The following is a 27,849-nucleotide window of genomic DNA, read 5'->3' as shown; positions in this document are numbered from 1 at the left end:
TATAATTGCTCAATCAATTCAACATAAAGAAAACAACACAGATTCTCGAAACTCAAAAAAAAAAAATCTACATCAGAGATGTGAAATGTCGGTCCGCGAAGGGCTGCAATCCAGTTGGGTTTTCAAGATTTCCCCAATGAATATGCATGAGATCTATTTGCATGGACTGCTTTCATTGTATGCTAATAGATCTCATGCATAATCATTGAGGAAATCCTGAAAACCCAACTGGATTGCAGCCCTCGCGGACCACGGGAACTCAGCAGCACGGGGCAGGAGTGTAGGAAGATCACTCCTGCCCCACGTCACCGCCAGACCACCAGGTAAGGTCAGGGGGGTGGGTCAGAGCCGGCCAAAAGTTATTCGCGGGCCGACTCTGCCCCTAAACCCCGCAAATAGGGAGGGAGAAGTGTATATGACTGTGTATAAACAAAACACTACAAAATTATATAAATGAATCTTTTACTTAACTTGTGGGGTCCCAACACGGACCATGTTTTGCAAGGCTGCTTCAGGAAACCCCGTCTCAATCAATATTTAGCAGCAGTATGAACCTTTTCCTCGCTTCAGCATACTTCTAGCCACTTCGCTGCAGCTTCTGTGGAAGGTTGGGCATGACGCAGGGTTCTGCCACGCTTCCCTACACGCTGTTCTCTACGCAGAGCTCTCACTGTCACCCTCTTGTAGCAGTAGTGGTGGCTGCCGGTGTTTCTGCCAGCGCTTCCTGCGGTTCTTTCGGGAAAGCAGCCGTCCCTTAATAACAGCTATGGCATACAAAACAGAATAGAAAGAAAGGGGAGGGGACAGTGGTGAACGAGGGGGGCTGGATAGCTCCTGCTCCCCCCACTACTGTTCTTAATCTGAAGCACTATAGTCAAGGACAGGGAGCAGTTCAAAAGTCATTTAGGTGACAAACTGAACCTTTGTTCTCAGTCAGTTTTTTACTGAAAATGAGGCTAGTTCCTGATTACATTTCCTTCCTGGCACAAGAGTCCCAAATGGTGTGATGCCGTCTGTTATGGCATGGAAAAGACTGCATGAAGTCGTTCTGCTTGTCGCATACCTCGCCTTCCCCAAGGAGCTGGAGAATAGCAAATGGTGTCTGGTCCCACATCCATCGGCTCCCTGAGGAACCAGACTTGAGCATGGTACATGGTTCAATTACAAGCCTTCTGGAGCATACAAAGTACAGCATGCAACTCAAAGAAAGCAGGATCTGCCTCTCATGGCCAGATAGAACACACCCTATGTACTTATTAGGGCTCCCTAAGGAATACCAACTGTAAATGTTGCACTACTACTTGTCCTCTTCCCCCTGTCCCCCCCCCAGTACCTTTTCAAATCTTTGCTGGCCGCAAGAAGCATCTCTTACTTGCTGCTCGCATGAGCCTCATCCCTCCTTAGGACGTAATTTCCTGTTCACAGGAACCAGGAAGTGAAGTCGGAGAAGGATGAGGCTAGTGCAAATGGCAGGTAAGAAATGCTTGCAGCCAGAGAAGATTTGAAGTGGGGGGGAGGGGGGAAGCATACAATGTGGCAACACCGGGCACCTCTGCCCCAGGTGCAAACTTCCCTTACTATGCCACTGAAATGCTGCCTCGGGTATATTCATGGCCAGACACAGCACGTCCTATGTAATTATTGGTATTCTCTGAGGAATATTGACAGTAAATACTGCCTCAAATGTACGCACAGCCAGACAGCATACCCTATATAGTTAGTATATTTGCAGGATAGTGCACTACAAGGAATAATTACTATTGTCACTATCAAGTATCTACTTAAAGGAGAGAGCCCTCCTACGATACTGCTCAAAGCTTATTTACAAAACAGAACATTCCCCAAGTAATAATTTCTGTTGTATGTATGCATACAGACTTGAGAGCACCCTGTGTAATAATTACTAGCAGTAGGACCAAGAGTACTTCAAGGACAGCGCACTCTGAGTAACAATTATAATACTGTCAAATCTACAGGATACAGTGCTCCCTAGTGCTAATCACATACTTACAGGACACGGTCTCCTGCCCCGCAGCGTCTCTCCACAGGTCCCAGTACAAACTCCGACTCCTGCGAAAGTGCCTGTACAGTCTGGTGTAGAGCACAGCCAGGGTCAGTAACACAAAGAGAAATATGAGGGCGGCAGCCGCCCAAGTTGCTTCTTCTGTCCGTGGCGTTGGAATATGTGAGTTAGGAGATCTCTGGAGAAGGCCCTGCCTGCCATTGGCCATGGCACCTTTCTGATGCGAGGCCAGCTGGTGACTGAGGGGAGCCTGTTCGTGGCCAGAGCTCCCTGGACAACTGCAACCCCCCTTGACAGAAGAACCAGCGCTCTCCCTTTGAAACCCTGGAGTTGAAGCCGAGCTGTTGGTGGGATGTGGGCGCCTTGGTGTTGAAGCTGTAGATGCAGCTACTTCATTCGGCTGTTTTTCCCACCTTACTGAGCTGTTTTCTTTTCTGCCCAGCACCTCGTCCTCTGAGATATTTCTGCTGCTAGTACTGTGGTGTAGCACAGATGGCACTGCATTCCTTGTGCTTTCCCTCTCTATGGCCTGGCTTGGACGTGGTGCGATAGTTGTGTTTTTGTCCTGGCGGTGCTCCTTAGGCAATCTCTCTGACCTGACAAGATATCGCAATGACCCTTTCTCCATAGCCTTTGTGCCTCCTGTGGGTCGCAGATAATCTGCAGCCTGGACTTGCCTAAGGGCCCGCATGGCAGGTTGCGTTCCATGCTGCCATCTTTGCCAGGGCCTGCTGGCCTCCTCTCAGTCTTTCTTTCTGTTTTGATGCTGAGGCTGGATTCTGGGGCTGGAAATACTTCATCAGGGTCTGGGGAAATTAAGCAAAATTAAAGGCCAAGGCCTCAGCATTATGGGATACTACTTAGGTTAATCTGTACCACTGCCATTAACAGACAACCTTCCAGGCTGTGCTAAAGGTTGAGAAATCAAGCAACCCAGAAATGGTAGATGATTTAAATAAATTAATTATATGCAAGATAATGTAATCACTTTTTTACAGGAAAAGGCCTCAGAAATGGAGCCTAAGCACAGTCATGATATCATAGACTGAATCGATCAGCGTAATTTTAATGCTCCTTGCTCCAGTCATTGGCCAAAAACCCGTTTACTTGTGTCTTGCTTTACCATAAATTATTTTAACTTATTCCTAACTATTTTGAAGTTCATTTCAATTCAATTATTGTAGGTTCTCATACTTTCAATTATTTATCTTTTTTTAAACTTTTATCAAATTCTCATGCACTACTCCATTCAACTGAAAAAAGTGACTGGTACATTACGTAACTTAAAGCAGTGCTTAATCTTAGAAAATGCCGACGCGGCCAGCATTTTGTGGAGTTGTGTTCCGCTGCTTCAGGGCCAAAGTTTAGGCATTCCAGGCTTTCCGCTGCTATATTCTGTCAACTGAAAATTGTTGACAGAATATAGCAGTGGAAAGCCTGGAATCTACACAAGCCTCAAATACTCAAATGCTTTAAAATCATAAGTGTTCAAGACTTGTGCAGTTAAAGGCAGAGCTTACAGGAATGGGGTGGGGACTGGGCCAGTGACCAAACTTGCGGGGACCGGAAAATTGAGTTCTTGCAGGAAAAATTTGTCCTCATGTCATTCTCTACCTGTGGCAATTCCTGCAAGTTTGTTTCTGCACACCGCCCCAGCACAGGTGGCAGCAGCAATACAAGCATTTTTCATATACCGTGTTTCCCCAAAAATAAGGCTGGGTCTTATGTTAATTTTTGCTCCAAAAAATACATTAGGGCTTATTTGGAGGGATGTCTTTTTTTTTTTTCATGTACAACAAATCATCTCTCCCTCTCCTCCACCCAATTCTTTCTCTTTCCTTTATCCCCCCCAATCCCCTTGTGCAGCATCTTTCTCTCCCTCCCTCTCATCCCCCCTATGCAGCAGAACCCCACCGACCGTCTCACTCATCCCCCTGTGCAGCATCTTGCTATCCTTCCCTCCCATCCCCCTGTGCAGCAGAACCTCACAGACTCTCTCACCCATCCCCTGGTGCAGCATCTTTCTATCCCTCCCTCCCATCCCCCTGTGCAGCAGAACCTCACCGACAGTCTCACTCCCCTATGCAGCATCTTTCTATCCCTCCCTCCCATCCCCCTGTGTAGCAGAACCTCGCAGACCCTCTCACCATGAGACTGACAGACCTTACCTCCAAGGCCTCAAAAAACAGCAGCGGTGGCAACGCTCTGAACAGGCTGCTTCGTGGCCTTCCCCACCGGGGCCTTCTCTCTGCTACATCACTGATGATGTCATCAGTGACGTGGCAGAGGGAAAGCTGTGAAGCAGCCTGTTCAGAGCGCTGCCGCTTTAGGAGACCTCGCAGCAGAGGTATGTCAGGTCTCACCGGGGTGGGGGGTTGCTCAACTGATGAGTCTGATTTTTTTAAGGGGTGAATCAGACAGCACTTGTGTCAGGGATGGGGCGTGTTGGGAACATTCCGGGAGGGTGGTGCTTCAGGGGTCAATCTTAACTAAGGCTAATTTTTGGGGTAGGGCTTATATTAGGAGCAACTTTAAAAATCATGCTAGGGCTTATTTTTCGGGAAACACGGTATTAACCTCCCAAAAGTCAAAGAGAACATAGGCGACTGCAGTGGGCTAGCACAGACTCTACCTATAGTGTGGTTATGGGTTTAGGAATGGGGGTTAACACTTTTTGCAGGAAAACCTATAAAAGCTTCTTTCATGTGATGGCTTTCATACTATCGTTAGTTTAGTTAATGTGTGCTAAAAGCCAAATAAATTCACACCCAGGAAGGATTTTGACAGGCTGAAGTTAGGACCCAAAGTGATGAACTGGATTAGAAACAAGCTGACAAGACAGATGTCAGAGGGTGGTAGTTGATGGAATTCACTCAGATAAAGGAAAAGTTTGGGGTTTTTTAAAGGTATTTATATACCGCCTATCAGGTTATCTAAGCGGTTTACAATCAGGTGAAAAGTGAGGAGTGGAGTGCTTCAAGGACTGGTGCTAGGCCCGATTCTGTTCAATATATTTGTGAGTGATATTGCCAAAGGAGTAAGGTGTGTCTTTTTTGCAGTTGATACCAAGATTTGTAACAAAGTGGACACCCCAGAGGGAAAGGACAATATGAAAACCAGATCTGCAAATTAGAAGAATGGTCTAATGCAGTGGTAGACAAACTCATTAGTCAAAAGAGCCAAAGATCAGCAGTACAACAATTAAGATTTCTTTTGAGAGCCATACCCCGCGCCCGCTTGCGCTAAGACGGCTACGTCGACCCGACTGACACCCCGCTCGCCCACACGTAGTCAAAATCGATTCGTGGCAGAGCCTGGCACGGGGAAAAAATTGGTCCCCGTCCCCGCAAACCATCAAATCCAATCCACACAAGCCTTGAAGTTTTATACTGAACTTATTATATTAAAGTATAAAAAGAAACAATATTCTATACAATTGTCAATTTATAAGTTTATTGTAAATTTGATTAAATATTAAGCGTATTACAGCAACAAAAAAGGGGTAAGAACAGAAATAAAACCAGAATTAAAAACAACAGTATTAAACAGACAAAATATACTCAGATGAACAAGACACAAAATAAATGTAATAAGAACAAATGGATTGGGGAGAGAACTACAATAAATACAGAAAGAAAACATATATGGGAAAAAACAAAAGGTCTAAGGCAGGGGTAGGGAACTCCGGTCCTCGAGAGCCGTATTCCAGTCGGGTTTTCAGGATTTCCCCAATGAATATGCATGAGATCTATTTGCATGCACTGCTTTCAATGCATATTCATTGGGGAAATCCTGAAAACCCAACTGGAATACGGCTCTCGAGGACCGGAGATCCCTACCCCTGGTCTAAGGGGTTCAATAATAAAAGAATGGTAACATAGTTAGCCAAAAGCATCAATGAATAAGAAGCTTTTTAGAGCTCCTTTAAATTTATCTAAGTTCTGCTCTGCTCTGCTCAAAGATAAGTGGGTAATGCGTTCCAGAGTGTGGGTGCAGTCACTGAGAATATTGTTGTTCTATGGATATTTATTATTTTTAAAGAAGGAACCCAAAGTAGATGCTGTCCAGAGGATCTTAAGGATCTATTAGATTCATAAGGTATAAGATTTTTATCAAGGAATGCAGGTTCTTTAGTTTTGAGGGTTTTGAATATTAAAAGGGCAATCTTATAAGTTATCCTGTATTGGACTGGGAGCCAATGAGCTTTCTCCCCACTCTCTCTTCCCCATTTTCATTCAGCGTCCTCAGTCCACTCTCTCTCCACTTCCCTTCAGCGCACGCACATTTTATATCATTTTCATTCTATTCATTCATAGAAGTTAAAGTCTAAATAATGCCTGTCACATAGCAAAACATGATTTTACAAAAAAAATTCCCTGCACAGTCAAGTCTGCAAGGATTACTAGATGTCTTTCAGCAGCTCCCCTCCCTCCCCCCCCCTTACCTTCGTGGCCAAGTCAAAATGATTTACCAACGATAAAATTTTTAAAAGCACACTGTACGCAGAGAAAATGTTAATTATCATTTATATTCCGCGGGTTTTCAAAGAGGTCAAGGCAGATGACTTTATGCAATGTTACCTCAGTAACAACTATACAAAAATAGACAAATTTGCCCCTCCCTTTTTACTAAACCGCGATAGCAGTTTTTATCGCAGGGAGCTGCGCTGAATGCCCTGCACTGCTCTCGATGCTCATAGGCTCCCTGCGCTAAAAACTGCTATTGTGGTTTAGCAAAAGGGGGCCATAGTGCAAAATATAGACAGCAGATATAAATTATCAAAACGGACACATTTTGATCACTAAATTGAAAATAAAATCATTTTTCTTACCTTTGTTGTCTGGTAATTTCATTAGTCTCTGGTTGCACTTTATTCTTCTGACTGTGCATCCAATATTTCTTCCCTTCTTTCAGCCTCCTGTATGCTTCTTCTCCTCCAGACCTCATTCCCTCCCCCAACTTTTCTTTCTCTCTCCATGCCCCCTTTCTTTCTTTCTGTCTCTTTCTCTCTCTATGCCCCCTTTCTGTGTCTCCCTATCTTTCTCTCTCTATGCCCCCTTTGTCTGTCTTTCTGTCTCCCTTCCCTCCCCCAAGCCACCGCCATTGGGGAACACCGCCACTGCCACCGCTGCTGAGTTCTGAGCTTTCCCTGCTTCCCTTCCCCGTAAAGAGGACACTAAAGCGCCAGGCCGACCAACCTTCCCCACATGATGTCAATTCTAACATCGGACAGGAAGTTCCGGACCAGCCAGGCAGCGATTGGCTGGACCAGAACTTCCTCTCCGATGTCAGAATTGACGTCGGGTGGCGAAGGTTGGTTGGCCCAGCGCTTCAGCGTCCTCTTTACCGGAAGGGAAGCAAGTTGAGCACTTCTGCTCTAGCTACCTGAACTGCGAGCCACACTCAAGTGGCTAATGTTTGGCAACTAAAATTCAATGCAAAGAAGTGCAGAGTGATACATTTGGACAGCAGAAATCCAAAGGAGCTGCATGTGCTAGGAGCAGTTGATATGCACGGCTCAGGAGAAGAACCTTCGGGTGGTAGTGTGAAGATGTAGAAACAATGTGACAAGGTGGTGGCTGCAGCCAGAAGGATGCTAGACTGTAAAGAAAGGTGTAACCAGAAGAAGAAAGGAGGTGTTGATGCTTCTATACAAGAAATGAGGCTTTACTTTGAGGTTGTATCTTGCTAAGGATGTAAAAAAAGTCTTAAAATGGCCCAGAGGGTTGTTACAGAATACACATACAAGAGCCTGGAAACATGATGGCAGATAAAGGCCCATCCACTATCTCCTCCTCTCCCTAAGAGATCCCATGTGTCTGTTCCATGCTTTCTTGAATTCAGACAGTCTTTGTCTCCACCATCTCTATTGGAAGACTATTCCACGCATCTTTCACCCTTTCTATAAAAACTATTTTCATAGACTATTCTTGAGCCTATCACTTCTTAACTTCATCTTATGCCCTCTCATTCCTGAGCTTCCATTCAAATGAGAGACTTGCATCATATGCATTTATGCCATGTAGGTATTTAAAAGTCTCTAGCATATTTTCTCTTTCCCACCTTTCCTTCAAAGTATACATATTGAGATCTTTAAGTCTGTCCACATACACCATATGATGAAGACCACTGACCATTTTAGTAGACTTCCTCTGGACCAACTCCATCCTGTTTATATCTTTTGAAGGTGTGGTCTCCAGAATTATACACAATATTCTAAGATGTCTCACCAGCGTCTTATACAGGGGTATCAAGATCTCCTTTTTCCTACTAGCTATACCTTTGATATCATCTGCAAAGAGGCAAATCTTACCTGACAGCTCTTCAGCAATATCACTTACAAAAGTGTTAAAAAGAACAGGCCCAACAACAAAACCTTGAGGCACACCACTGGTAACATCCCTTTCCTCAGAGCGATCTCTATTAACAACTACCCTCTGTCACCTTCCATTCAACCAGTTCCTGATTCAGTCCATCACTTTAGAGTCCAGCCCAAGGGCACTGAGTTTATTTATTAGACACCTGTGTGGAACAGTGTGAAAGGCTTTGCTAAAATCTAAATACACCACGTCTAGTGCACTCCCTCTATCCAATTCTCTCATTACCCAGTCAAAGAAAATTGTCAGATTTGTCTGACAAGACCTGTCTCTAGTGAATCCATGTTGCCTTAGGTCCTGTAATCCACTGGGTTTCAGAAACTTCACTATTCTTTGTTTTAAAAGTGTTTTCATTAATTTACTGTACTTACTACGGAGGTTAAACTTACCTGTCCAGTTCCCTATTTCTTCCTTCCACTTTTGTGGAGAGGGATCACATTTGTCCTTCTCCAGTCCTCCAGTACCACTCCCAACTCTACAGAAGCATTGAAAAGGTCAGCCAGCGGAGCTGCGAGAACTTTCTTAAGTTCCCTCAGTACCCTCAGATGTACACCATCTTGCCCCATCGCTTTGTTTACCTTTAGTTTAGCTAGCTCCTCACGAATACAATCCTCTAAAAATTGATCAGGATCTACCACACCTCCATCCCTATTTACGGTTCTCTTCTGCAGTTTCACTCCTGGCACTTTAGCTGTGAACACAGAAAGCACAGTTACTTACCGTAACAGGTGTTATCCAGGGACAGCAGGCAGATATTCTTGACTGATGGGTGACGGCACCGACGGAGCCCCGGTACGGACAATTTTAGAGTGATCTCACTCTAAGAACTTTTAGAAAGTTCTAGCTCGGCCGCACCGCGCACGCGCGAGTGCCTTCCCGCCCGACAGAGGCGCGCGGTCCCTCAGTTAGTATAAGCCAGCTAAGAAGCCAACCCGGGGAGGTGGGTGGGACGCAAGAATATCTGCCTGCTGTCCCTGGATAACACCTGTTACGGTAAGTAACTGTGCTTTATCCCAGGACAAGCAGGCAGCTATTCTTGACTGATGGGTGACCTCCAAGCTAACAAAAAGAGGGATGGAGGGAAGGTTGGCCATTAAGAAAACAAATTTTGCAAAACAGATTGGCCGAAGTGACCATCCCTTCTGGAGAATGTATCCAGACAATAATGAGATGTAAAAGTGTGAACTGAGGACCAAGTAGCAGCCTTGCAGATTTCCTCAATAGGAGTGGAACGGAGGAAAGCTACAGATGCTGACATTGCTCTGACTTTATGGGCTGTGACAGAACCTTCCAGTGTCAGTCCCGTCTGAGCATAACAGAATGAAATGCACGCTGCAAGCCAATTAGACAACGTACGTTTAGAAACAGGACGTCCCAATTTATTCGGATCAAAGGACAGAAAGAGTTGGGGAACTGATCTGTGGGGTTTCGTACGCTCCAGATAGTAAGCAAGAGCCCTTTTACAATCCAAAGTATGCAGAGCTTGTTCCCCAGAATGAGAATGAGGTTTTGGAAAGAAAACAGGTAAAACAATGGATTGGTTGAGATGAAATTCAGAAACAACCTTGGGGAGAAACTTTGGATGTGTACGCAGAACCACCTTGTCATGGTGAAAAACCGTAAAAGGTGGATCTGCAACCAGTGCATGAAGCTCACTGACCCTCCTGGCAGAGGTAATGGCAATAAGAAAAAGTACCTTCCAAGTGAGAAATTTGAAAGGAGAGGTAGCTAAAGGTTCAAATGGAGGTTTCATTAAAGCGGAAAGAACCACATTGAGATCCCAGATAACCGGAGGGGCTTTAAGAGGTGGTTTCACATTGAAAAGCCCACGCATGAACCTGGATACCAGGGGATGAGCTGAAAGAAGTTTTCCATGGACTGGCTCATGAAAAGCTGCAATGGCACTGAGGTGGACCCTGATGGAAGAGGACTTCAGGCCAGAATCAGACAAGGAAAGAAGATAATCCAACAACGTCTCCACCGCTAGGGAAGTGGGATCAAGATGATGAAGAAGACACCAGGAAGAAAACCTCGTCCACTTTTGATGGTAACATTGTAGAGTGGCTGGTTTCCTGGAGGCATCCAGAATGGAACGAACGGGCTGAGACAAAAGAGTATCAGTCGAGTTCAGCCCGAGAGATACCAAGCCATCAGGTGTAGAGACTGGAGGTTGGGATGCAGAAGGGTTCCCTGCTGTTGCGTAAGCAGAGAAGGAAACAGAGGAAGAAGAAAAGGTTCCCTGGAACTGAGTTGAAGTAGAAGGGAGAACCAATGTTGCCTGGGCCACCTCGGAGCAATCAGAATCATGGTGGCTCGTTCCCTCTTGAGCTTGAACAAGGTTCTCAACATGAGAGGTAGAGGAGGGAAGGCGTACAGGAACAGATTCGACCAGTCGAGGAGAAAAGCATCTGCTGTGAGACGGTGTGGAGAGTAAAGTCTTGAGCAGAAACGGGGCAGCTGGTGATTGTGAGGAGCTGCAAAGAGGTCTATCTGAGGAGTGCCCCATTGAGTGAAGATAGACTGTAGAGTTACAGGGTCGAGTGTCCACTCGTGAGGCTGGAGAATTCTGCTGAGTTTGTCCGCTAATGAATTCTGTTTCCCCTGAATGTAAATAGCTTTCAGGAAGAGATGATGATCTATGGCCCAATTCCAGATCTTCTGGGCTTCCTGGCATAAAAGGCGAGAGCCTGTCCCACCCTGTTTGTTGATGTAGTACATCGCAACCTGATTGTCTGTGCACAACAGAAGGACCTGAGGAAAGAGAAGGTGTTGAAAGGCCTTGAGGGCGTAAAACATTGCTCTGAGTTCCAGGAAATTGATTTGATGCTTCTTTTCCTGGGCTGACCAAAGACCCTGAGTCTGGAACTCGTTCAAGTGAGCTCCCCATGCGTACAGAGAGGCGTCGGTGGTGATGACTAGTTGATGAGGAGGCTGATGGAACAGAAGACCTCTGGATAGATTTGAGGATACCAACCACCATTGCAGAGACTGACGAAGAGATGATGTCACAGATATGTGTCGTGAGCAAGAGTCCGACGCTTGGGACCACTGGGTCGCAAGGGTCCATTGAGGAGTGCGCAGGTGAAGACGGGCATGAGGTGTGACATGAACTGTGGATGCCATGTGTCCCAAGAGCACCATCATTTGTCTTGCTGAGATGGACGGCAGAGGAAGTACCTGGTGACATAGAGACTGAAGGGTCTGAAGTCGATTGGATGGCAGGAAAGCTCTCATGAGGAGTGTATCTAGGATCGCTCCAATGAATTGAAGTCTCTGAGTGGGAATGATATGAGATTTGGGTAGATTGATCTCGAATCCCAGAAGTTGCAGAAACTGGATGGTTTGGTTGGTGGCCAGAAGGACCGCTTGGGCAGAAGTGTCTTTGATCAACCAATCGTCCAGGTAAGGAAATACCTGCAGGTGGTGAGAGCGCAGAAAAGCCGCCACCACAATGAGACATTTGGTGAATACCCTTGGAGATGAGGCAAGACCGAAGGGCAGCACCTTGTACTGGTAATGACAATGATTGATCATGAATCGGAGATATGGTCTTGAGGTTACATTGATCGGTATGTGAGTGTAAGCCTCTTTGAGATCGAGGGAGCATAGCCAGTCGTTTTGATTTAGAAGGGGATAAAGTATGGCTAAAGAAAGCATCTTGAATTTTTCTTTTACTAGATGAATGTTGAGATCGCGAAGGTCCAGGATGGGTCTGAGATCTCCTGTCTTTTTGGGAACTAGAAAGTAACGGGAGTAGAATCCCTGCCCCTTTTGATCTAGAGGAACTTCCTCTATAGCGTTCAGAAGGAGGAGGGATTGGACCTCCTGAATAAGGAGGGCTGATTGAGGACTGTTCAAAGCAGACTCTTTTGGCAGGCTTTGAGGTGGGAGAGTCTGAAAGTTGAGAGAGTAGCCGTGGCGGATGATGTTGAGGACCCATTGGTCCGAAGTGATTACTTCCCACCGGCTGAAGAACAGAGAAAGTCGACCTCCTATTGGTTGAGGCAGGAGAATAGGAACAGGGATACTGGCTATACTGCGGAGAATGAAGTCAAAAGGGCTGTGACTTCTGCTGAGGAGGTTGTTTCGCAGGTTGCTGCTGTTGCTGCTGTCGGGGAGGCTGACGTTGCTGTTGCCTCTGACGTCGAGGTTGTTGAGCAGTGGTAGGTAATGGACGGGCTGTGAAACGGCGTTGATAAGCCGATTGCTGCCGGTATGGTCTTGGTGGAGGAGGCTTCTTTTTATTCTTGAGCAGGGTATCCCAGCGCGTCTCATGAGCCGAGAGCTTTTGGGTGGTAGAGTCCATGGAATCCCCAAAGAGCTCATCCCCTAGGCATGGGGCGTTGGCTAACCGATCTTGATGGTTAACATCAAGCTCGGATACCCGAAGCCAGGCCAAACGGCGCATAGCCACCGACATAGCTGTCGCTCTGGATGTAAGTTCAAAGGTGTCATATATGGACCTAACCATAAACTTACGAAGTTGGAATAGAGACGACAAGCAGGAGTGAAAAGATGGATGTTTTCTTGAAGGAAGATACTTCTCGAAGGAAGCCATGGTGGTAAGGAGATGCTTTAAATAAAAAGAAAAATGAAAAGCATAATTACTAGCTCTATTTGCTAACATAGCGTTTTGGTAGAGCCTCTTACCGAATTTATCCATGGCCCTTCCTTCTCTGCCAGGAGGGACAGATGCATATACACTGGCTCCTGAAGTCTTTTTAAGGGTGGATTCGACAAATAAGGATTCGTGTGGAAGTTGAGGCTTGTCGAACCCAGGAATGGGAATTACCTTGTATAGAGAATCCAGTTTACGTGGGGCCCCTGGAACAGTTAAAGGAGTCTCTAAATTTTTATAGAAAGTTTCCCTCAAGATGTCATGAAGGGGAAGCTTCAAAAATTCCTTTGGAGGCTGATCAAAATCAAGGGCATCCAAAAAAGCTTTAGACTTTTTGGATTCAGCCTCCAAAGGAATGGACAAAGACTCACACATCTCCTTCAAGAAATTGGAGAAAGAGGAAGTGGTCTGTTTGGAGGATGGGTCAGGGAGAGCCGAATCCTCCTCCTCTGAGGAACATTCTCCTTCAGAAAGAAAGGGTTCCTCTGAGTCCCCCCACAGATCAGGGTCTCGGACATGGGAAGAATGGTCCCGAGACTCAGGTGTCGATGTTTGCATGTGTCGGGTTTTGCGTACCGACTTACCCGACCTCATCGATACCGAGTCAGGCGATGTTATCGGTCGCACCGGTGCCGAAGTCTGTACCGATTGATGGTGAGCTGTCGGCTCCGGTGCAAGGACTGGCATCGATACCGATGAAGTTAGGTGAAGCGGTACCGAGACAGTAGAAGCAGGTAAGACAGGTTCGACAACCGGTACCGACACGGGTTGATGTACAACCGGTACCGATGGCTCGGTGCGGACTGGCACCGGAAGGTTCGGTGTCATTATAGCAGGAAGGAGTCGTTCTAATTGCTCCTTAAGCTGCACATGAAGGATGGCCGTAATGCGGTCATCGAGGGATGGCACCGGTACCGCTTTTTTCTTCTGCGGTACCTGCGGTGCCGCTCTACGCCCCGGAGATGAGGAGCCCGATGTCGAGGGACTCACCTCAATAGGGGCGGAGCGCTTCCGCTGGCGTCTAACCGGCGGCAGGACTGGGCTCACTGCACTCGAGGCCGGAAGACGTTCCAGCGGGGAAGGCTTCTTAGCCGGCTTACCTGACTGTTGGGATGCCGGTGTGGAATCACGCGGCGTCGAAGACGAGGGTGCCGACTGAAGCGGTGCCGAAGCCGGAGTCGAAGGAACGGGGTCGGACATCTCGGCACCGAATAACAAACGCTGTTGAATTAAGCGATTTTTTAAAGTTCTTTTCTTTAAAGTAGCACAGCGGGTGCAAGAAGAGGCCTGATGCTCAGGACCCAAACACTGCAAGCACCAGTTGTGTGGGTCCGTGAGAGATATAGGCCTAGCACACCGCTGGCACTTTTTAAAACCCGGTTGAGGGGGCATGAAAGGGAAAACGGCTTCCGCCAAATCGAAGGCCGAGGCTTCGATGGTGGCAGAAGGCCCCGCCGGGGAAAAACCGAAATTGAAGAAAAAAAAAAATATAAGATTGTTTTTTTTTTTTTTTTTTTAATCAAAATAAAAGAAAGGTTAAAGAAATCAAACGTTTACGCGAGCGGGAAGGCAAGTTAAGAAAAAAATTTCAACAGCCGTTGAAAACGCGTCTTCTTAGCTCCGCGGAAACTAAGAAACTGAGGGACCGCGCGCCTCTGTCGGGCGGGAAGGCACTCGCGCGTGCGCGGTGCGGCCGAGCTAGAACTTTCTAAAAGTTCTTAGAGTGAGATCACTCTAAAATTGTCCGTACCGGGGCTCCGTCGGTGCCGTCACCCATCAGTCAAGAATAGCTGCCTGCTTGTCCTGGGATAACAGAAATATTTGTTAAGCAATTCAGCCTTATCTTTATCAGCTTCTACGTATTTCTCCCCTTCACCCTAGAGGAGGGACAGGAGTGATATGACACAGATGTTTAAATACTTGAAGGGTATTAATATAGAAGCAAATTTTTTTTCCAGAGAAGGGAAAATTGTAAAACTAGAGGACATAAATTGAGGCTGGGGGGTGGTAAACTGAGGAGTAACGTGAGGAAATTCTTTTTCAGGGCGAGGGTGGTTGATGTTTGAACTGCCCTCCTGCAGGAGATGATGGAGACCAAATATGATGAACAATTTAAAAAAGGCTTGGAATAAATACAGAAATTAGAAAATGAATAGTATGAAAAACAAATCTTATGGTTGCATGTGTGTTTGATGTGTTGGGTGGTGCTGAGGTGGCAACACTAGCTGTGAAGAACTAAATCTGGTTCTGGGCAGGCTTGTATAAGGTCTATGCCCTGTATATGGCAATTTGGATGGGCTGGAGAGCTCCAACGGAAATTCCAGTAATTTGGAATATGAGGACAGGGCTGGGCAGCCTTTCTTATGATCTGTGTCTTGCAAATGACAAGATGGTTCAGATAGGCTGGAGTGAGCTTTGTTAGTTGGGTGAACTTCTACGATCTATGTCCCAGAAATATCAAAAAGAGAATTTTTCATTTATGCATTGATAATGAATAGACTGGATGGACTGTTCAGGACTTTTTCTGCTATGATTAATCATTTCCTTCACAACTAAGGCTAGGATACTAAGGTCACCCTTTAACCAATCTGGACTCTAGAAAGTATTTTCAACCTAGACACAAAATGGAAGAGAACTGTTAGTAAATAGACCTGCCCAACACAAACTAACCTGAAGCATCCACCAAGATCTTTTGAAATATTAGTCAGGCTCTGCTGCAGGCAGATCCAGGCTGAGAGTCAGCTTGAAATATAAAATACGCTAGATATGGTGAAGATTCTTTCAGAAAAGCAAGCGCAGGTTCTGATGCAAAGAAGCTTAGGGAAAGCTAATGAATATTTTGTACAGAGTTACTCTAACTCACATCACACATTCCAGAACTGCTCTTTTTGGTCTAACAGACAAGGTTTTGAAAACATGATAAAAATATTTCTCTAAGCTTGGCTAATATTTATCATAAATGACAAAGATGTTGGATAGATTTGTGCAGGGCTGCTTTAATCACTGGCCCATGTAAGGCTCTGGTCAGGGCACTGACAATTAGGGGTTCCAAAACCCCCAGCTTCTGACCTCATCTGATCTACAGGTTAAGCCTTTTCAACACCCCCTCTTTCCCCCTCACCCCTCTCTCCCCTATGGTCCTATAAAAAGTTTGTCAGTTGCTGGTGGTGGCGGCAGCAGCATCGTCATCGTAACAGGCTACGATCAGCCAGTACTGTACCTGGATCTTCTCCCTGCCACATCCTGATGTTTCCTGTGGGTGGAATACCACACGACCCAGGTGTTAGTCAATAGCCTAACATGCTTCTGCCGCTGTCAGCAACCATCATAAACTGCGGGCCAGGAGAGGAAGCAGAAGGGCCCACTCATTGCCTTCGGGCACCGCTCTGGATTTGTGCCTGCATACTGAGAGGCAGGGAGGCACTCCAAGAGCAAATTGGCTCTGGTGGGCATCACTATCCTGAGTCAGCCCGGATTTCTGTCTGCATGCTGACCAAAGATGTCCGTTTACTACAGTACACCTTGTTCCCTGAGGCTTATTTGCATCTTGGGACTTTAAGTCTTCCTGATGCTAAGCTACCGTACTTTGCCTGCGCAGAGCACCCAGTCCTATACCCATGGTCATCTCAGGAACAGTCCTCGTGCGCTGGGCTGCCCCGGTCATAGGAAGCGGCTGCTAGTGCATAATCCCCACCTGGAAGATTTTAGGCTGCTGTGCAAGAGGGCGGGGCCTGACCTTTCGCGCTTATCCTTTCTCCGTTACTCCCCAGACCGGCCAGAACTGCAGAGGAGAGAGCGAGACTCCGCCCACCACTAGGCAGCGTTCCAAAGTCAGCAACATGCTTTCCATTCACTCCTCCCCAAACTACGGGATCAAGCTAGGGGCAAACTACACCCGACAACGGAAGGTTTCCCTCCCAGCCATAAGGAAATATATCGTAGGGGCCTATTTACTAACGGTTCTCTCCCGTTTTGTGTCGAGGTGGAAAATGCTTAGCAAATAGGACCCAAGAGATCTAGGGGCTAAGGTAAGGCTTTAGGATCCTACCCATGCCAGCAACATTGTACTGTTTTCGTTTATTTTTCTCCGCTCCCCCCCTTTTCCACCCCTACAAATACGAAATCACAGAAGGGACAAATTGCATCCGTTGGCAAAGTGATGTAAAGAAAATTTGTGTTCATCTGCCGACCAGCTGAACCTGCAGTACAGATGCAGATGTCGAATACTGGAACGCAAATGGAAAAAATCTAAATCCCCCACCGACAGACAGTCCTGGAGGGCGAATATCAAGTTCTACAATGCTGAATTAAAAAAATCAAGGAAGAACTACTACGGCAACAAAATCTCCAGATCCAACAACCAAAGTAATACACTGTTCAACATTTGGCGTTCCATATCCTCCAAACACGATTCCGCCACACCCCTCTCCTCTCCATCTGCCGATAAACTAGCAAAATTCTTCAATGAGAAAGTCACCACCATATGATGCTCCTTCCCTCCAACACCCTCTTACAACTCCCTGTGCTCGCCGCCTCCAACCCCAATTTAACCGATGCCAACCATATCCCAGCCAATAGATCCTGGACCGCCTTCAATCTCGTCTCCGATTCCCAGGTCTCCAAACTCTGCCTCAAGTTAAAATCCTGCAACTGCACCTTGGATCCTTTCCCCTCCTACTTATACGAAAATATTCCCACAAAAGCCATCTCATCTCTCACCAAACTTATAAATTCCGCTCTACTCTCAGGCCTATTTTCTGCAGAAATGGGAGACATTGCCTTATCCCCTCTTTTGAAAAAAGCTGATCTAAACCCCTCCACACCATCCAGCTATCGCCCAATAGCTAACATTCCTCTCCTGACCAAGATGCTGGAGTCCATCATAGCCACCCAACTCTCATCCTATCTTGAGAGATTCTCCATTCTACTACCCTACCAACATGGCTTCAGACCCAACTTTAGCACTGAATCCCTTTTGGCCTCTTTAATTTCAAAAGTCCAACATCTTCACTCTTGCAACAAGTTCGCTGTCCTTCTTCAATTTGATCTTTCTGCAGCCTTCGACATTGTCCATCATGACATACTAATCCTCCAACTTTCTGAAATTGGCATAAACTCCACAGTCTTAGATTGGTTCTCAAAATTCCTACGTTCTCGCTCCTACTTCGTTAACATGAACGGTACCTCATTCTCCCCTTGGAAACCGATTTGCGGAGTTCCTCAGGGTTCACCTCTATCCCCGATTCTTTTCAATGTTTATATGTCCTCCCTGAAACTCCTCAAACTTTCCCCCTTTGAGACACTCTACACCTACGCCGACGACATTCTTGTCCTCCTCGAGACCGACTCCAACCTCACCAACCTCTCTGATAACATCTCTTCTTGTATAACGAACCTCCAATCCTGGGCGCTCACCGTTCAAATGAAACTTAATGAGACCAAAACAAAACTTCTTTGGCTAGGCCCAAAATTAGATCAGCTGCCCACCCTCATCCCACTATCCTCAGGCACCAAACTGCAGCTTGAGCACTCAAGCAAAGTTCTGGGAATCATCATTGACTCTACACTGTCCTTCAACGATCACCTCAACTCCTTAGTAAAAAAATGCTTTTTCAACCTTCACATGCTAAGGAAAGTCAAATCCTGCTTCCACCAACAACACTTCGCTGTCCTCGTTCAATCCGTCATTCTATCTAGACTGGATTACTGCAACTCCATCTACTTAAGCCTAACAAAGAAAAGTCATCTCAGACTCCAGCGGATTCAGAATACCGCGGCTAAATTAATTTTCGCAAAAAACAAATTCAACCACGTCTCCCCGCTTCTATCTAAGCTTCACTGGCTCCCAGTTCTCCTCAGGGTCCACTACAAATGCGCCTGCCTAACCTTCAAGTCTCTACATGGCATCCTTCCTCCCCTGTTCCCACTATCCTGGCTCTCCGCGAATCCTAACTCCACCAGATCCTCTAAAAAATTCATACTATCATTCCCCTCTTTAAAAGGCATATCCCATACAGGAAAACTTGGAACATCCCTCCTCTTCAAGATCACCGAGCTGTGGAACAGCCTATCTGCCCCTCTCCGGAGTGCGACCTCCCTCCAACGCTTCAGAAAACATTTGAAAACTTGGCTTTTCTCTAAAATGTAACCACTCCCTCCCTCTCCTCTTCACTTAGTCCCTTCTTTCTCCCCTTTTTACCAAGCTCTTCTTCTTCCCATTGGAGTTCCTTTCTTTTGTAATTCCAGTAAACCGTGTCAAGCTCTACTTCTGTGGAGATGATGTGGTATACAAACTTAAGGTTTAGTTTAGTTTAGTCTGGGTAAAACCAGGTGGGATCTTGCAAATCTTGCCTTTTTTTAACCAGGATTTCAATACTGTTAAATGAGAATCCTAGTTGTACTTTGTTCCATCATCTTAAACCAGGGATCTCAAAGTCCCTCCTTGAAGGCCGCAATCCAGTCAGGTTTTCAGGATTTCCCCAATGAATATGCATTGAAAGCAGTGCATGCACATAGATCTCATGCATATTCATTGGGGAAATCCTGAAAACTCAACTAGATTGCGGCCCTCATGGAGGGACTTTGAGACCCCTGTCTTAAACACAGTGGAGTTACCTAGCTCAGTGGTTCCCAACCAGGCCAATTGGATTTTTAGGCTAGTCCTAATGAATATGCATGGAACAGATTTGCATGCCTGTCACTTCCATTATATGCAAATCTCTCTGATGCATATTCATTAGGGCTAGTCTGAAAACCCGATTGGCCAGGTGGTCCTCCAGGACAGGGGTGGGAACTAGCTCACATTGTCCACTGACCTCCCCTAAATATTTGCTTGTGATCCAAGTAGACACCCCAACTCTCTACTTGAGCCCTAACTATATTACGGTGGCAGTGCAACTGCCTCTCTCCAAAATATGTACTCAGTGATGATGACATGAGTCCAAGTGGACCCTCCTTTAATGCTTATGCCTTCCTGTGTTTATAGGTGAGTGCAGAGAGTGGGAGGTCCATTTGGTCCATTTTTGGGGAGTTGGGATGGAATAAAGGACCTGGACGGAGTCTGGGGGGGGGGAAGCTGAGGGTATCAAGATGTCTGGGGCTTACTTGACAACAGGAAAAAATGGTGAGGAGAGTAGGGGATGGGACAGGGACTGGGGAAACCAAAAGGCATTTTTCATGTCATCCTTCTGTCAGTGCATGGGCTAGTCCTTGTTCACTCATGGAAGGGAGACATTTTACTCTTGATGCAGTAGATGGCTGTTTTACTACCATGGCAGCTGAGTGCACTGCTTTTTTTCTGACAGCACATACTTTTTGACACCAAGGTAATTTGCCTGCCATTAGGAAGTAAGAGGTTATGTTAGTGCAGTGGTTCTTAAACCTATCATGAGAGACCACCAGCTAGTTGAGTTTTTAGGATATCCCTAATGAATATGCATTATACACAAAGAACTATGCTTACAAGCTTAATCACTCCATAATTTTAAATATATTCAATACACCCATTGCATTACATTTCATACATACAAAAATCAGTACAAGTGAAGCCCTCCCAATGTACCCAATTCATCTAAAATTCATGAAATGTCCAAAGACTGTACCAAAAAGCCAGTCCTTTAAAGCCTTCATTGCTGTGTCATCTTTCAAATTGCTTTACATGCAACCAGTTGTTTACTGTGGTTACTCCACACCTTGTCCACCACGATCATCAGGAGCAATCAAGCCCGACACAGTTCTGTGTTTTGCCAATCGGCGTTTTCAGGAGATACAATTGGTCACGGCTCCACTTTTCTACATGTACTACAACATATAACATTATTGCTAAATTATGCTCACAATCATAATCCTCACTAAAATATATCACACAAATACTACAAAAAATCAAAACCATAATACATTACATTAGTGACTTCTATTCCGCCTGTACCTTGCAGTTCTAAGCAGATTACAGTAGAAGATAGCTGGACATTTCCAGGAAGTTACAGTTTAGGGTCGGTTACATAGTAGAGGCATTGGTGAGAGATAGAAGGAAGGATGGAGAATTGAGGTATACTTGTAGGGAAGATGCAGTTTGGGGTTGGTTAATTGATAGAGTCATTGAGGAGATATTAGTAGAGGGGTAGGAGATCAGCTGGAAATACATTATAATTCATAAAACTTCACTCAATAGCAGCATACAGGAACGAGATGTCCAAACCAGAACCAGAATATGCATGAGAGATTTGAATATAATGGAGGTGATAGGGATGCAAATCTATCTCATACCAATGAAGCTATAATTTTTTTCACAATAAAAAAAACTTAACCCACTAGTTAATCTCTTAGTTAGTCTCAGTGTTAAATCTTGAACGTATGCATATTCATTAGGGATATCCTGAAAACATGACTGGCTGGGATAGTCTAAAAACCCTAGGACACGTTTGAGAACTGTTGTTTCAATGCATGTATTAGAACCCTGTGGCACACAGGCAGCATTTTAAAGCAACACTGTTGCATCGAAACCCTTTGGCATTCCTTCCTAACTGTAGAGCAATCTTAATGCCAGAAGGCTGATGTTCTAATGGGTTTTGGATATTGCTATTTCTGGTGTTAAATTTACAGTGGTGTACAATAGGTGGGGTTGGGTGTATGATCTGCCTCAGCTGCAGGTAGTATGGGGTGCATTGAGCAGTCGCAGAGCTACAAGCCTGCGGTTCCATGACTGTTCAATGTACTCCCGTACTGGAAGGGGGTGTTCTGCCCTGAGTGACAACCAAGTTAGCAGATTTATTCTTTTTCTTCCTTTTTTACATTTACATAATAAAATAGTTAGGAACATTTCTGCCACATATCAAAGCTATTTGACATAACATACTTAAAGGATTGACATCCAAACATTATAATTAGTTTTATCCCCTATTCCGATCTTCAACCCAACCTCCTTCCTTTGAGAATGTCATCTCCAATGTACCCAAAACTACTACCTTGAACCTTATAACACCATTCACTTCACTCTCTTCCCATCCTTTCTATCATCTCTATACATTGGGTTTTTGCCAGATACTAGTGACCTGGATTGGCCACCGTGAGGACGGGCTACTGGGCTTGATGGACCATTGGTCTGACCCAGTATGGCTATTCTTATGTTCTTATCTCAGTTCTTATAATCCATAAATTGGGATGCTCAGGAATTGTGATAACTTGCCCTATCCCTTGCATGGAATGTTGCTACTGTTTCTGCCAGGTACTTGTAACCAGTGGCCACGATAGAAACAGGATACTGGTCTAAATGGATCATCAGTCTGACCCAGTATGGTTATTCTTGTGTTACGTTATGTTAATTTCTCCATCATACCATGCCATGCTGAATCAGACCAAGGTCCATTCAGCCCGTTTTCTTCTCTCTGACAGTTTGGCAGATCCCAAAAAGTAGATCTATTTCTCCTAGTTAATTTCCAGTGAAGAGCAATGTTTCTTCCAAATCTATCTGGTTAGTAATTTTCTATGGACTTATCCAGACTTTTTTGAACTCTGCTTTGTTAATTGCCTTGACCACATCTTCTGGCAACTGATTCCATACTTTGATTATGCACTGTGTGAAACAAATCTGATTTGTTTTCAGTCTGCCGGTCATCCACTCTAATGAGTGGAGGAATAGCCTAATGGTCAGAATCAAAGAAGCCCATTTCAAATCTCACTGATCAACCCTCTCATACATATTTTTTAAGGGTATCCTTAAAACTCAACCTGTTGGCAGCCCCCCAGGTCTGGGAGTGAAGATCAAGGCCATAAGGCAATTAATACAGGTTTCTACCCCATGCACTCCACCTAATCAACAGTGCACCTAGCAGAAGGAAGAAATATTCTAGGTTAACAACCATTACACACCCACGCTATACCTGCATTACGCTGTCACAGACAACTGGAAGTGCTGTTTTAAGAAAATCTGCTCTGGATGAATTAATCATGGAGAAAGACTGATTTAATGTTCCAGATGGTCAATTCCATTGTATAGTCAAGATGTTGTGAGTACTGGGGAGAAGAGGAGGGAGGAGCTGCGGACAAGTAAGAACATAAGAATAGCCTTACTGGGTCAGACCAATGGTCCATCAAGTCCAGTAGCCCGTTCTCACGGTGGCCAATCCAGGTCACAAGTACCTGGCCAAAACCCAAAGAGTAGCAACATTCCAGCATCTCAAAGAATAGCAAGATTCCGGAACCTCAGTGAGAGCAACATTCTACAACTGAGATTGTGATGTCATAATGCCTCATTCCACAGTGTCTCAGAGCCAACCTCATCAGTGAAGTTACAATGGCTTGATTGTTCTATACTTGGCACACATAAGAACAGCCATACTGGGTCAGACCAATGGTCCATCTAGCCCAGTAGCCCATTCTCACAGTGGCCAATCCAGGTCACTAGTACCTGCACAAAACCCAAAGAGTAGCAACATTCCATGCTACTGATCCAGGGCAAGCAGTGGCCTCCCCATGTCCTAATAATAGACTATGGACTTTTCCTCCAAGAATCTGTCCAAACCTTTCTTAAAACCAGCTACGTCCCCACCCCACCCCCTTCATTATCTCCGCACTTCTACAAGTGATACACCTGTAATAAACTCGCTCCTTTGTGTGAAAAGCCTCCACTCCCCTCCACCCCCCAAAAAATCCAAACATTACTAGAAGCTCTGCTTTTTTGTTTCATTTTCGAATAGTGGCCTCTTAAGAATATAAAACAAAATGAAAAAAAGCACTCCCTTAAACAAAACCAAACAAAAAGTGTACATCCCTATTGAATCTTTATAGAGTTACTCAAATACTGTATGATATGATATTGAGCCTTAGAAACAGAGGAATACTGTACATAGCAAATTAGAAGACAACATTTATTCTGTTTGCAGATCAATGATTGCAAACCGTTGTTGGACTTTTGAACAGGACCTTAGCTGGACCTTTGCACAGCTGCTGTTTTTCTAAAAGTACTGTTTCTATGTGTTTAAAGGGTACAGGGGAGGGTGGAAATGATTCAGTGTTAGTGGATCGCTACACATTGAAAATATTTCCTGTTAATGGAGAATCTGTACTAATTCATTTCAGGCCTTGCCTCTATAACCACTCTGGCAAAGAGCAGAATGCATTCACCCATTTGCATGTGAATTTTATTATACAATGGAGGAATAAATATAAATAGATTTCCCCTCCCCCCCCCTTGTGCCCTTCTACCCATCCTAAGGGAGGATCTGCATAGCATTGCCTGAACTTCCCATTTTTTTAAAAAGACCTCCCACTTCCTCTGAACTTGAAGTACCGAATTAACGGTTTGTTATTTGTAATCACTGAAATATTTATTTATTTATGTATTCAATTTTCTATACTGTTCTCCCAAGGGATTTCAGAACGGTTTACATGAATTTATTCAGGTACTCAAGCATTTTTCCCTGGGATAATTCTACTCATTAATAGAGTTAGCTCATTAGAGTTAGAGTTAGTGATTACAATGATGATGCCATTGAAGTTTCTAGAAAAAAAATTATGTAGTTATGAGAACAACACCATTGAAAATTTTTGAGGTGATTGGCAGGGTTAGAAGGGTTTTTAGAGGGTGATTATTTTCCTGAGGCTGTCAATGTTTCAGTCACTGAGGGAGAGTGCTATGTTTTTCTCAGCATTGGCCTCAAATATCTGGCATTCTTTCACAAGCATCAGCATTCTTGCTTTATAACTTCATGTTCTGGTTATCAGCACAGACCCCTTATTGTGACAATTTTGTGCTAGATTCCCTGGCCTTTCCCTCAGCTGCATATGGCCCGAAGTAATTGAGTAGGGAAAAGGGATTCTCTCCATAGCCTATCTGCCTGATGCTCTTATATCTAGCCAGGGCAAGGGCCCAAAATTACAAACTTGTGATTTTGTCATATCCCCAGATAGGGCAGCATTAAGTTTTTGGTAGATCCTAGACTCCCTCCCTATTGCAGTCCCCATCAAGGGCTATACTACCTTTGTTGTCTTCCTCCCTCTATGTATTGCCTTACCTTCTGACCTGCTCCCGCCGGGCCATTTTATGCCACCCCCGGTGTTATCTACAGGCCGGCTCCCTCTGCCTCACTGATGCAGTATACAAAGCTGTAGGCAGGGGCTCCTTGCACGTCCCGCGCCTCATCTGGAAGCCTTCTCTCTGATGCGACATTAGAGAGAAGGCTTCCGGTTCAGGCGCAGGACGCATGTAGGAGCCACTGCCCGTGGCTTTGTGCACTGAATCAGTGAGGAAGAGGGAGCCGACTCGAAGATAACACCTCACTATGGACTGGTGGTTGAAGAATACTGTTTAGGGTCTGATGCAGGTGCCGGCCCTGTAAACCGGCAGGAAATTTCTGTGGACCGGTGGTTGAGGAACACTGATCTAATGTACCTGGGGCAATGGGGATTAAGTGACTTGCCCAGGGTCACAAGGAGCAGTGTGGGATTCAAACCCACAACCTCAGGGTGCTGAGGCTGTAGCTCTAACCACTGTGCCAATTAATCCTAAGGATCATGTAAGTATTCCTTTCAGCTTGCCATGCTAGATCACTGGCTCACTGCACATCACAGTAGGAAATGTAACATCACTCTATTGCTTGCACATCCCAAAGTGAAGTAACAATACTTCTATATTGTAGCATACAGCCAGATAATGTTCCACTTTTTGTTATATTCTGGAAGTGGCATCATCAGTGTCCTGCTAAGAAATAGTGTGTTAGAGTCTGATATTCTTCCCAGTGCTGTCAACCAATCTTCTCATTATCATTCGATTAGAGTCTTGTCTTCGTTTTCTCTCTTGCATCCTAATGGTGTTTTCCAACAGTGTGCATTAGGAGTGAGTGTTAGAGACTCATAATCATTTCACGATGATGTCATGGAGTTTGGTAGAAGCACTGCAGCTTTCGTCAAGCATTATGACATCATCAAAGTGAGTCTTTTAATAACTATGCTATGGGTGTGTAAGAGAGTCTGTGGCCACACACTGAGGGTTTGCTGGCATCAAGGACCAGAGCTGTGCACCCCTGATTCAAGATAATATCAAAATGGAAATTCTGGGAAAACTACACATTCATAAGCAGAGTTTAGGCACACAGGAATACATACAGCAAAAAAAGTTGTGTAAGATGGTGGGATGAAAAATGTATCGGAATTCACAACAACTTAAGATAAGTACCTTGGATCTCTATCAGGGAGAGAAAGAGTAGCCAGACTAGATAAGCCATATGGTCTTTATCTGCCTTCATTTTTCTACATTTCTGGGGGTTTTTTCTATCAAAGTCTAATGGCAAAAGAAATCAAATCCCTGTATTTATTTTTGTAGCAAATCCTCAACAATCCCATGGGTTGTGTGTGTGTGTGGTCATAGTAAATCTTAAAGGAGAAAGTGGAGATTGTTTCCTATACATAAGCTTACTGTGACAATTGAGGCCTTTGTAAAATCTACAGCTTTACTGTGCAACCTGTGTTAGGATTAAATGGCTCACTGAGCATCCAAAGCAAACAAGTATAATAAGCTTGAAATTTGTGAGCAGTGGTGCCAACTGTCAAGGCTGAAGGTGCTAACATTGTAGTTCCAAACCATTTAAAAGTTAACAAAATAAAACACATAATCAAAAGGAAAAGAGATCAGACTAGGATAAAACCATAAGCTCAGGGAAAGCAGCTAACTGGTACTGCAGCTTTAAGAAAATCTGGCCTAGATTCATTGATCAATCGGAAAGAATAGTAGTTGAAGGTTCTGTCTGGTCCAGTCTATGAGGGGCTGCTGAAAAGTTCTCAGCCCAACCAATAAAGTTGGGGCAGTCTCCATCAAGGGCTAAACATTTACGGCCTCTTCTATCAAACTGCGCTAGCAGTTTTTAGCGTCGAGAGCTGTGCTGAATGGCCCGCGCTGCTTGATAGAAGAGGCCCTTAGTTCAGTGATTTCCCACTTTTTCATTCTGTTGGAAAAATGCAGAATGAAAAAAAGTGGAAAATCGCTGGACTAAGTGTATAGCCCTCGATGGGGACTGCCCCAACCTCGGTTGGGCTGAGAACTTTTCAGCGGCCCCTTGTATTGTAAAGTCCTAGAGCTGTGATGTGAGTAACGGTGGGCACAGTAAGATGGGTTTCATGAAATAGCATGTTCATTCAGGACCCTGGTAAATATCGCCTTCTGCTCCTTCATGTGGATTATAGCAGTCTTGGCACCTTATCAAGAAATAATATAGCTGGGGGTCCTATGTGACTTTAAATATGTGCCCCCCCCAGTCAAAGCTCCCGAATATTCTGCTTCATCGATTTACTGATACATTCTCCTGGAATATGTCTAGCACTGTACTTTAATTTTGGACTGGAAGTAAAATTTAACATCATCTGCTGCCACCCATTGGGGAATGCCCATGCTGTGTACATTGGTGGGGGGGGGGGGGGGGGGAGTGGAGTTGAGTGCTGCCCCTTCCCTCTTCCTCCCCATTCCCTCCACCATCTATTTACTTTAGTGATAAGAAGCTGCAGTAAATCTGAGGAAAAGGGAAACTACGAATGAAGAAATACATTACATTACATTAGTGATTTCTATTCTGCCGTTACCTTACGGTTCAATAATCAAAGTGTTTCCATAAATTAAAAGGAGAAACTGCCAGGAATCTCTGCCCCTGTCTGCCTCTTCCTGCCCTTCTGCTGCCTTGCTTATTATTACTTTTCAAACATTTTGGCAGTCAGAGAGTTAAACCTTTTCTAAACCTCACAACCAATGAACAAGAAGCTGAGCCTTTAAACAAATAAATTATTTGCTAAGTGACAGAGCAAGAAAAAGATTGTGTTGATAAATAGGTGAGGGGGAACTAAGCCAG

The 27,849-nt window shown here is 44.9% G+C and overlaps 1 protein-coding gene across 9 annotated transcripts; it reads right to left on the bottom strand.

The window, feature by feature from the left end:
- Positions 1-300: 300 nt before the first annotated feature.
- Positions 301-16,850, bottom strand: TP53I13 (tumor protein p53 inducible protein 13). 9 transcript variants are annotated; one of them, XM_033922982.1, is made up of 4 exons: positions 16,713-16,850; positions 8,979-9,091; positions 2,012-2,829; positions 301-764 (listed from the first exon to the last, which is right to left on the bottom strand). In XM_033922982.1, the coding sequence occupies exons 3-4, from the start codon at positions 2,712-2,714 to the stop codon at positions 655-657; spliced, it is 813 nt and encodes a 270-aa protein (XP_033778873.1). In that variant the 5' UTR covers positions 2,715-2,829; positions 8,979-9,091; positions 16,713-16,850; the 3' UTR covers positions 301-654. The 9 variants fall into 9 exon arrangements, with proteins under 9 accessions (XP_033778873.1, XP_033778876.1, XP_033778874.1 ...); XM_033922985.1 differs by having other exon boundaries at positions 16,755-16,803; XM_033922983.1 differs by lacking the exon at positions 16,713-16,850 and adding an exon at positions 16,239-16,705.
- Between the last annotated feature and the right edge of the window lie 10,999 nt (positions 16,851-27,849).

Source organism: Geotrypetes seraphini, chromosome 15 (genome assembly GCF_902459505.1).
Source record: "Geotrypetes seraphini chromosome 15, aGeoSer1.1, whole genome shotgun sequence".
Taxonomy (NCBI): Eukaryota; Metazoa; Chordata; class Amphibia; order Gymnophiona; family Dermophiidae; genus Geotrypetes; species Geotrypetes seraphini.
This window is presented reverse-complemented; position numbering and strand designations above follow the sequence as displayed.